Source organism: Ochlerotatus camptorhynchus, unplaced genomic scaffold, assembly GCF_037179485.1.
Source record: "Ochlerotatus camptorhynchus isolate MF236.1 unplaced genomic scaffold, CSIRO-AGI_Acam_v1.1 ptg000067l, whole genome shotgun sequence".
NCBI lineage: Eukaryota > Metazoa > Arthropoda > Insecta > Diptera > Culicidae > Ochlerotatus > Ochlerotatus camptorhynchus.
In genome coordinates, this window is record NW_027040557.1 from 27,492 (window position 1) to 39,613 (window position 12,122).

At 39.3% G+C, this 12,122-nt stretch overlaps 1 protein-coding gene across 1 annotated transcript; it reads left to right on the forward strand.

The window, feature by feature from the left end:
* The first annotated feature begins 11,156 nt into the window (after positions 1-11,156).
* On the forward strand, positions 11,157-11,851 carry LOC135697112 (uncharacterized). The gene is made up of 3 exons (XM_065216699.1): positions 11,157-11,266; positions 11,321-11,467; positions 11,536-11,851. The coding sequence occupies exons 1-3, from the start codon at positions 11,222-11,224 to the stop codon at positions 11,797-11,799; spliced, it is 456 nt and encodes a 151-aa protein (XP_065072771.1). The 5' UTR covers positions 11,157-11,221; the 3' UTR covers positions 11,800-11,851.
* Positions 11,852-12,122: the final 271 nt, after the last annotated feature.

The window sequence follows — 12,122 nt, forward strand, 5'->3', positions numbered from 1 at the left end:
TTTATAGCTTATTTTCAAACGAAAATCATCTTGTATTTGGATGACAATCATATAGATGTTCATCATCTGACGACGAATTCAACCATAAGAAAATCATCCGAAATTCGAATGCATATTGTTAAAGGGCTCGAGCAATGCAATAATCATTCGGAGTATTGCGGATGTTTTGGTTCAGTGTACACCCAAAAGAAAAAGAACTTCCTTACTTGGAAGGAAAAAGTATCATTAGACAAGTTAAAGATGAACTAGCTTAAAGCCAAAAATCTCTTTAATGAAGCCTTAGAAAAAAATCATTAGATAAGAAAAGAAGGTAAGTTAAGCTGGTCATCTGACCATGTATATCAGCATATTGCTGGTTTTTTCCACGGACAGCATAGACTTGTAGCGATGGATGTTACTGAACACGTATTTGGATTGAGGTGATCACTTTTGTTCACACATTCGGACGTATTAGCAGGATAATGATTATGACATACTCTGCACGGAAACAAAAACGGATTCATTCAATTTCATGCCACAAAATATTATGTAATTATCTTATATCGCCGGAGACTTCTGCTCTAAACATTCGTCATAAATTTTTATCAATAAGACACATCTTTTTTTTTTTCAAATATATCAGCACAAATTTGTGGTACAAATCATTCATTAGTTTAAGAATTTTTTTTGAAAATCTTATTAATGGTATAGTTTCTTCATTGAAGATTGTGTGTGCATTAGTTTCAGTATACGTAAAGCACCATTGTACCAGATGCGTCATCTATATTGAAAACAAAGCAAAGCGCTTTTTTCTTGCATACAAGCTCAATCCTTGCAACAAGCTTTATCGTGGAAAGCTCTTCGTTAACATACATACGATCGAATCAACTCAAAATTGAGTTGGAGTTGACTCAATTTTGCAAAAAGTGTAGCTTTTGTACTTGAGCCTACCTGAAAAAAGGGAAACTTTAAACCCGTACCAAGTAAGCGGCTCCATGCGTGCGTGTTTTCGGCGCAACTGACGTACTCACCTGAGGAAGAATATGACAACATAGGGTTGGAAATGACTGCTAAGTGAGTTATTCAACATTTTATGTTTTTTTGTATTGCCAACTTTGGTTAGCTATATTTTTTAATCTTAATGTGGTTTTCTGATTTCAACATACCAAATGAAAGATTAAAGTCTTAGCTATCAATGCTCTTTGAAAAAGAACTCGCTTAAAGTTAATTATCATACATTAAAATTGAAAAGGATGTTGGAGAAATTTCATACATTTTAGTGTTTTTAAGTTGAAAATTTTCATTTCTGTTTATTTAGTTGTTCTACAAAACATTTTCCATAACCTAGATTTGTGCCTTTGGTAGTAACCTTGCAGGTTTTATGGTTTCTTCGTAATTATTGATTTAAAACAGCCATAAAAACTTGTGACGTTTTCATAAAATGCGCTATAGTCACCCTATTCGTTCGTACGTTCGGCTGTTGCTGTTGTTGAAAATTTGGTTGAATGTTATTGTAAATGTTTAGCTACATTCTTAACTTTAGATTACCGCACATCTCCTGCCGAAAGAAAACATAACTGCGGAGATGTTTCGCGGTATCGAATATTGCTCAGTCTCAGCAGAAAACACAACGAGAGACACCGAATCGGCAAATTCTGAGAGCGGAAGGGAGAGAAGTAGGTAGTGGTAATAAGTCGATGTCCTTTTTATTTCATATAATTGTTTCGATGAAGGAGTGTGGAGCTCCGCTGCATCTGTATACACACTTAGAATTTTTACAGGAGTTAGTATTTTTACTGGATTTTTCGATTACTGACTCGGTTAAAATTCAAATGACTGTTACTCGTAAAGATTAGATACAATCGAAAATTTTTATTTTTCATCATTACACGGGGTTAACAGAAGTTAGTCTGTAAATTTTCGTAACACATTTTCTCAACTTTGAATTTTAGATTTTTTAAATTTTACCGAAGAGTTCCGCAATTCAAAAACAATGATGTATGGTTAATGAAGAGGCTAGCATGTGGAGGGTATTCTCGGGCTAGTGAATGCCACCCATCCCCACTTATAATTCAGTAATATACTATTTATTCATTTCTGTTTGATATGTTTAAAGTTATAATTCAGTAATACACTATTTATTCATTTCTTTTGATATGTTTAAAGTTTGCAAACAGAAATGAGCATTGCAGTGTAGTTACCAATTTTCCAAGTCATAGACTTCAGATAACTGTTCAAAGTCCCAGATTTTTTATAACGGAATCATGAACAAAAAACCAAAGACCACTGTGACAAACGCGATCGGTCTGAAGGGATCTTTACATAGAAATTGTTTTAAGGTGATACGATCCTCTGGTTCCACTTCGCTTTTTCCAGGAGGCCATTATCTGCTACCGGAAAACATACAATAACAAAACTGTGATAATTTAGTGGCTCAAATCGCAATAGTGCCCGAGATTAACTCCCTAGAAAACTCGAAGTGGCAGTGAACAATCAACAGTGGCAATCAACGACTTAAGTTTCGATCACCAACCAGTGGAGGCTGAGGTCGGCATCAACATAGCTCCTGCTCCAATCCTACGAAAAGACTACCACCACGTAAACTGGGTCCAGTTTGGACGTGTGGTTGACCGGAACATCAATGAAAATCCGCCGCTTGACACCGTAGAGGACATCGACCGGGCTCTGGAAGGACTCCACCAGGCCATATCCGTGGCTGACGAGACATGCGTTCGACAAGTTCCTGTGAGGGGTAAGTTTGTTGCTATTGATTCCCACACCCAGTTACTGATTCGCTTGAGAAATGTGCGTAGACGCCAGTTTCAGAGGACTGGAGATCTGAGCAAAAAACTTGAAATGGCCGATCTGCTCACTCCGACTCCGACTGCCGACTCACTCCGAAATGAAAGTTTCGGGCGTGTTGTCCATTCTGGAAGGTAGCCAAGGTGCTGAAAACTCATCCCAAACCAGTTCCACCTCTTAAAGTCGAAAATGATGACGATCGACTCAAAATCACCCCGCAGGAGAAAGCAAATGCGATTGGCAACCACATTGCATCGTCGCATCTGCTTGGCTCCATCATCCAAAGTCCGCTTGAAAATCTAACTAATTCTCAATCGTTTGCTCAAGTCTGTCGAGGAGAACAACATTCTCCTACCTGAACAGTTTGGGTTTAGGAAGGGGCATTCCACAAGTCACCAGCTAGTTTGACAATGTTTGGCATGACGGACTTGTGTACAACTTTCCACCACATCTTGTAAAAATCACCCGAAACTACCTCCAGCAAAGGTCGTTTAAGGTATCGTTGAATGGTTGCAATTCAAACACCTTTTCCATCCCAGCAGGTGTTCCGCAAGAAAGTCTGTTGGGCCCTTTGCAATACAGCATCTACACTTCCGTCACTTCATATCGGTTTGTCGGTGATGATACCGCTATAACCGTCAAGGGAAGGAGGCCTCGTGAAATAACAAACAAACTTCAACGATGCCTTGACGCCTTGTTCCTCCATCGACAATCTTCCTGGCACAAGGGTTGAGTGGTCTGCCAAAGTAACCTATCTCGGGATATTGTTTGATGAAAAGCTCCTCTTCCGTTCGCATGTAGAAAAAACAGTAGTCAAGTGTTCTGCCTTGGTTAGGTGTCTGTATCTGCTAGTTTGCCGCAGATCTCGTCTCTCTAGGGTGAACAAACTGGCTGTCTACAAACAAATCATTGCACCTGCGATTTTCTACGCAGCTCCAGTGTGGGAATCATGTGCACAAACTCATAGGAACTCCTCAACATCAAACACGACACAGCGATGATTGAGGCAGGGCCGTCTTCAACATCAGTTTGTCGTGAAGCGTGCATCCCGATACGAAAAGCGATCCCCTGGACCTGGATCACCGGTTGGATCAAGTAAGGTCAACGGAACTGCTCCGGGTTCACCATGTTGGAACTGTTCCATGCATTATGCCAAGGATTGCCCTTTCAAAAAGCATCAATGTCGTGAGTGCAAGCAATACCCAACAAACATTGAATGTTGAATAAGAGGCAAAAATAAGCTTCTTCAGCTAAAAAATGGCCTTTTCAACTTAACCACCCAAATTTCTTGGGCTTGGTTAAGTTCTAAGTGTTCGTATGTTCTAACGGCTCTACGCTCCAGACACAACTCCGAGGAAAACGTGAACCGTATTCAGCGCCCAACGCCAATATGAATGCTTCGGCAAAATCGGCCTAATGATAGCGGAATGGGATAAGTGTAAATCAATTGTTCGTAAATATGTTCGTAAATATTTTTTTTGTGAAAAAACTACTAGGGACAGCCCTATGGGGCAGTACGCAATGGTGACGTAGGACTACGAATAAAATACTGCAGCAGGAGCTTGTGTTTTGTGTAGGAATATGAATTTGAGCGGAGTTCTCTCTGTTTATACTTTTTAGTATGATGCGCTTGACATGGCCCACAGCAGCGACTCACGAAGAGCTACTGATTCCGATCGATAGCCTTGCGACTTTTTCCTCCAGAGTTAGCTTCAGTGGCCTCAGTCACGGGAAAAGCTCGCTGGGAAGGTTAGCTTTGTTTCGGTCTCCGGTAGTTACCCCCCGGCTAGGTACCTATCGACTCCGCGAGCTATCCACCAGCCATCCCCTCACCCATTACCACACGTGCAGTAGCGAAACTCCATTTCTCTTCACTCTCTTTCACACACTATTGTCCTTGCTGTGTGCTGTGCATTAACGTCAAATCGAACAATAACTTCCCCATACCGATCATATAGCTATAACTAGCTATACAGTCAGCACAAGACAGTTAGTATTCAATTTGACGCTAACGCTAACGCGCCCCAGCATGTCCAAACGTGTCGAGGAAGAGATAGAAGAAAAATGGAGTTTCGCTACTGCACCGTTCTTATATGAGGTGTTGTTCGATTCAGCGCGCATTTAACACACACTGCCACTGCTATTATATAATAACAGTGGCAGTGTGTGTATAATGTTCTCTAATCGAAGTAACCGGATTTTTTGTTTTGACAGTCTAGCAGCGAAGAAGTGCCAGTGAACAGCCCAACGATGCCGAATACTCGTGCGCAATGGAAGGTATGGGGCCCGTCCCCAGCGCCGAAACCGAATCAGGACCGTTCTCCGAGAGAACGAAATCCGTCTACGGCTGCGAAACGCGTGAGGACAAGTACCCCGAAGAAGCCATCGCGTAGTGCATCCGATCGAGAGCCGTCACCTTGTCAGCAGGAGGCGTCACCCAGTCACAAGGGACAGTCTTCCCGTTCCCGGGATGTGTCACCCCATCACCAGGCACCGTCACGCCCTTTCGTTGTGTACTGGAGAACAGGGTTCAACGCCACGCGCTGAAAGCACTGCTGCTGCTGATTCCGACGACTGGACACCACCACACATGGTGATTGGAACTAAATCCGATTAGCGGTTGAGAGCAGCCTTGATAGATAGCTGCTTGCGGGGAACTTTCCGTTGTGTTGTGTGCATCACTCACCACGCGGTGATTGAATAAACACCATTTGGTGAGACCGGATGGAATTCAACTTTGAAATCTGTGTTAGGGAAATCGCTTTTTGCAGGCAATCGGTGATGATTTTAATTATCATAGCAACAATTGCACATTCGTGCAATTTTCAATAGTGACAATTGAAAAATGATAAAGTATTTAATTTTACAGATGCGTAGAAATATTTCTGATCGATTGGTGATAAAATTATTGAAATGGGTCCTGGGGCAGCCGAGTTATTAACGTTCAAAATCTTTCATAATTTGTTACATGTTCAATTTTTGATTTTCACAAAGTGTACCCCCATATAGAAATCACAGACGTAGTCCTACGTCAAAAATTCGCCTTGCAATACCCGATGGCCTCACACGCAAGCATGGAAAATCATTTGCATTCTTCATCAACTTTTTTCATCAACAGCATTCCGGAAAATAATTTAATAAGCTTTTGTAGGTTTTGTTATTAGCTACAACATTTGCTCATAACTCAAATCTGTATTTCTTATGCACCACGAACTAGAGAGGGCAGAACTTGCTATTGTTTTTCAGTGAATGTAAAATACACTCACTGAAAAATAGTAGTGGCTTCTGTTCGCTCTGGTTCGTCATGCATAAGAGATACGGATTTGACTTGTTAACAAAAGTTGTAGCTAATAACAAAACCTACAAAAGCTTCATACATCATTTTGCGGAATGCTGTTGAAAAAAAGTTAGAGGCAAATGAATGTAAATGAATGCACGAAATGAATGCAAATGATTTTCCATGCCTGCTCACACGTGACCCCTCAACCGTTGCCAATCTACTTGCGGAACACTTCGCGTCGATTTCTGCCATCGACCACTACGACAAAAGTTCAGACTCCGAAACAACGCTGTTGTAGTCATCCTAACCCCTATTATTATTACATTATTAGTGAGCTGCCCCAGTGGCTTGGTATCAATATTCGGCGACTGAGCTAGAAAACCTTTTTTTTGCAGGCAATCTGTGATAATTTTGTTCACCATTGCAACTGTTGGGCATTTGTGTCAAAACATGGGAAACGGAATAACTGCTGACCAGAACGCTGACCAATAGAAAGGTTAAAGAAGAGACCACCAGACGAGAAGACCCACCAATCCACAAGGAACAAGTGGTGCTATCGACACTACTAACGGGCCACACTAGAATCTCCCACAACTTAACCAGAGACGGCAGTGTTCCACAAACAGTTTAACATTTAATCTGCATGTGCCCCAAATACCATGGTCCTCGACATCTTTACGATATCCCATTAAGCATCAGAGACGTGCTAAGCAACGATCCAGTCAGTACTGCCACCCTATTCTGCTTCCTCAGTGACGCAGAACTATTTGATAAAATATAAATAACAACCACACTAAACTACCAACGACGACCAAGGCAACGACAACGGAAACGACAAATCAACCACGAACACTCTAGAAGACCAACGCAACGATAAAGAACCCAAATAAAACAGCCCCACCCCCCAAAACGATAGACCTTCTCTAGGTTTATCAAAATCTGTACACAGAAAAACTCCGTAAACCAACCTAAGGCCAAAATTCTATATAAAATATATGCAAAGCAAATTATAATTGATACCTATGTCAAAAGAATCTGTAAAAATATAGTAAATACCTTGCGTAAATGAATTTTCCAAACCATTTTAGACATAAACATTTTAGACGACTTAATGGACATGTTACAGAAACATCTAGGACCCCTCTAAATTGAACGGCAGTTTGCAGAACCATGCAAGGAAGATCTCGACTCTCATCTCAATAACATTTAAGTACACATTTCTAACACAGATCTAATTTCCGGTAACGATCAGAATGCCTTCATAAAGAAAAGTACCGAAATCTGTTTTCTTCCCACGTGTGTTAGCAAAGGTGAAGGAGTTCGTCAAAAATTGTGAGTCACGTAAATTAGTTAAGTACGAGCGCAGGTCATTTAAAATTCCTTATTCAAGACGAATTTACAGTAGACCTTTGGAGAACGTATGTATTGATGTTTAAGTGAAGGAATCTGAAAAGTTTTTTTTTATAATTACCGCAAAACGGGGTATCTTTGATAATGCGGGTAACTTTGATAGTATAATATAAACTATATACTCGCTGTGCTTTTTCCAAATAAGAAACATTGGTTCCATATTGTAGCTTAGGGTATTTCCGTTGATATGGCATATAGTTTTATATATTATGTGTTATATATTTTACCAAAATAGTAAAAAACCAATTTCATGTTTTCGCCTTTTTGAAAAAGCACTCAAACCATCACTTATGAAATGTATTTTCGATACAGCCATCACAAATTCAATGTTGTATTCTTATTGGCTATGGAGTTTTCTGATTATATACTCATTCATATTTAAAGAAATAAATTATTTAAGTTTCACTCATTTTTTTCTTTATTCATCGATAAAGTAACCCCAAATCAAAATACTGAAGTTTGGTCACAAAACTAAACAAAATAGTGCAAATGCTTTAATTTTCGTTAAACATATTACTAACGAATTAGCTCTTGGATCCTCAGTACTTGTTTTAAAAATATAAAATTTGAAAAACAGTCATTGCTGTAAAAAGTATTTACAATATACTTTAAAAAACTATCAATGTTAACCCGTTTTACGGTACTTTATTTGTACAGGATCAATCGAATAAACTTTACAGAGCCGAGTTATCATTTTCGTTATACATTATTACCAACAATCAATACGAAACTAACGATTTTAAATTGACTCACTACTTGACTAGTCCCAAGCAAACGATTAACGTACCCCATTCTAGTCAAAATTCTAGTACTACACAATGTTTGTTTTGATTCGCTATGAAAGTTTGACAGATAAAATGAGGGGTTAGTGGATTTTCCTATGCTTCGAGGGGTGAATCGATCAGCTTGGGACCGAAGATAGTACCAGAGCTAAGCCAAAAAGTTGAGCACGTTTCTTCGGGACCTACTAGTCTTAGAGCTACCTCGATGTTATTACTGTCTTATATGTCAAGTTAAAGGAACTGGACCGAATACTCGCGGTTGTCTCGAGGTTAGTGGAGATTTACAATTTTTTGGATGGGAGAAGGAAGAAGCAGGTTTGAAATGTGGTTTACGATACAAATTTTTAATTAATCCTAGAGCATGAAATTATTTCTATTCAAAATCCACACGTACAAAATACAAACTATACACAAGGTTAATCAAACTTACAATCTAAGGTTAATATTCTTAAAGTAATCTGAAAAGTTAGTAGAGTAGATTCGTTCTCTAAATATGCGCAAATTTAAAAAAATTGCCGATGAAATTACAGTTTAAATGCGTATCATAAAATTACTATTGGTTCAAGTGTCCCCCGATTTTATAATCTTGGTTGGTTCGATCATATAATCTATGAATGAATCAAACTTCAAGTTGACGTTTGCGACCCGTTTAAAACCCATATCTTCTACATGATTTAAAGCAAATTTGGCAATTTTGACGTAAAACTACGTCTGTGATTTCTATATGGGGGTACACTTTGTGAAAACCGAAAATGGAACATATAACAAAATTATGAAAGATTTTGAACGTTAATAGCTCAGTGGCCCCTGGACCAATTTCAATAATTTTATCACCAATCGATCAGAAATATTTTGACACATCTTTAAAATTTAAGACTTTATCATTTTTCAAATTGTCTTTATTGAAAATTGCACGAATGTGCAACTGTTGCTATGATATTTAAAATTATAACCGATTGCCTAGGAAAAGAGATGTCCCTAGCACAGATTTCAAAGTTGAATTCCATCCGGTCTCACCAAAAGGTGTTTATCCAATCACCGCGATGTGAGTGGTGGTGTTCTTCAATACGCAACGAAAGGCTCCCCGTAAGCAGCTATCTATCAAGGCAGGCCTCAACCGCAGGCCTCAATTCCAATCACCGTGTCCGGTGGTGGTGTCCGGTCGTCGGCATCAGCAGCAGCAACGTGTGGCGTGTGGCGTGTGGCGTGTGGCGTGTGGCGTGTGGCGTGTGGCGTTCTGCAGTATAAAACGAAAGGCTACCTGCAAGCAGCGAGTTGCAGCCCACATGAGCATCCATAGAAGGAGGGATAATCCGCACCGCTATTGATCGGAATTAGTAGCTCTTCGTGAGTCGCTGTGGGCCATCTATGTCAAGGGCGTCACCCTCATTCCAAACAACATACACGCTATTTCAAAACAACCCAAATTTGGGTAGAATCCACCCAGATCGGTCAAAACTGAACCTACCCAAAAATGGGTAAACTATGTTGGCAGTGACAAGTTGACAAATGAACAAAGTCGATCGGATTCATGTCAATGTTGTTATTGTAAACAATGACTTCTTTCGATGATGTCTTGAAACCAAGGCTCGCCCACGCAAAACAACATCACCATCAGGTAGGGTAAGACTTCCCCTACCCGGCGGTAATGTTGATTTGCTTGGGCGTGCCTTGAATTCCTAAAAATCATCGAGAGAAGTCATTGTTTACAAAAGCTGTTACGCCTAATTCCAGCTCTATGTAGATATGTTTAAATCTAACATAGCACGTAGTTTAAGGCAAAATTTTGGGTGCAATTTCAAAAACCAAAGTCGGTCGCGGCATGAAAGTGGTCTGATTTTGATCCAGAGATGATGGATTTAATTCTACGAATCTGTAAAAATTAAGACTATCATTTTTCAAATTGTCACTATTGAAAATTGCACGAATGTGCCACTGTTGCTATGATAATTAAAATTATCATCGATTGCCTGTGAAAAGCCGGTCTCACCAAACGGTGTTTATTCATTCACCGCGAGGTGAGTGGTGGTGTTCTATAGTTCACAAAGAAAGGCTGCCTGCAAGCAGCAAGCTGCAGCCGACAGGAGTATCCATAGAAGGAGGAAGAAGCCGCACCGCTATTGATTGGAATCAGTAGCTCTTAGTGAGTCATTGTGGGCCATCTACATATGTCAAGCGCGTCATACTAAAGAGTATAAACAGAGAGAACCCCGTTCAAATTCCTATTCGTACCCAAAACACAAGCTCCTGCTGCAGTTAACAAATAAGAATTATTATATAAGCCCACGTAGTCCTACGTCACCACTGCGTACAACCAACAATCAATACGAAACTAACGATTTTAAATTGGCTCACTACTTGACTAGCCTATTGGTCCCAAGCAAACGATTAACGTATCCCATTCTAGTCGAAATTCTAGTACTACGCAATGTTTGTTTTGATTCGCTATGAAAGTTTGACAGATGAAATGAGGGGTTATTCGTTTTTCCTATGTTTCGAGGGGTGAATCGATTAGCTTGGGACCGAAGAGAGTACCAGAGCTGAGCCAAAAATTTGAGCACGTTATTTCGGGACCTTCTAGTCTTAGAGTTACCTCTATGGTACAACCCCATAGGGCTGTACCTTGTAGTTTTTGTTTATTTTTTTTTTTCTCATGCTGACTCAAAATTAATAATAGCTACTTTTACATTGTTTCCATGCCAAATACCACTCAAAACAGCAGAAAATAATTTTGGCAAGTTTTTTCCCCTAGTTTCTCCTCTGTGTGTCGTTTTCGTGGGCGGCTTGCAGCTTGAATATATTTTTTTTAATATTTTACTCAAACGTGTTATGTGTGTCGAAGTGACTCATTTGACATTGTACTATTATTTGTCAAATACATAAAAATATGTATATATGGCAGTAAAATGATCCCAACATACAAAATCTGATTTATTTTTGCAACGAAAAGTACTTTTCCGATCGCAAAATGGACTTTCAAAGCGCTTTAAATACTCCTCAATTACGTGTCAAGGTAAATATCTAATAAAAAAAATTAAGTAATTTCTAATATGTCTGGTAATTTTAGGTTGTCACAGTTATACATTTTTTATTGATAGCATCAGCACTCAACAGCTATTGGCTACCTGCAGCATATCAGTTTTATAATTTCATTTTCATAATCTCACTATTTTGGGCAATCCAGTGCAGAGAATCCACGGAAGCAGTTCAAATAGTATGTTACTTGTTATGGTTGTTCCAAACAGTTGCAACCAGTATTAAATCATTTTTTTTTCTTTTCAGGCATGTTTTATTAATGCTACGAGTTTCTTGTTTGACTTAATCGGAATAATCTCATATTTTCCCAGCAGGGGAGGAATTTTTTCAGCTATTTTTGCAATATTCAATTTAGCACTTCGTCCATTTACTCTACTATTGTTGCATCGCGAATTAACTGATCGTGGAGGAAGCTTCACTATAACAAGCGAAACATCCGGCAATAACCCTGCAAGCTACGAAGATATGGATCATCCGCGTCAGTCATTTTCGCCAACTGTTTTGTCATAATTTTGTTAATAAATATACGGGTTTTCCGTAAGTTTCATCCTACAAGTTCGAACATTCAATAAAAACTCCCTTTTTTTTCTTGAATTATCATCATGTGATTTCACAATTTTATTTATCACATAATAGATTTTGGCCACTTCGCGGTGTTACTCGGATAAAGTAAGGGCGAAGATATCATATCAAGAAGATTGGCAACCATTCAACATTCAAGCGACGGATTCAGTACCCAGACAATCAGAACGTATACATATCAAAGATGCATTTGTGGAATGCGAACAAATAAATCGCACACGATCCATAATGCACAAAAAGGGCTTATATTT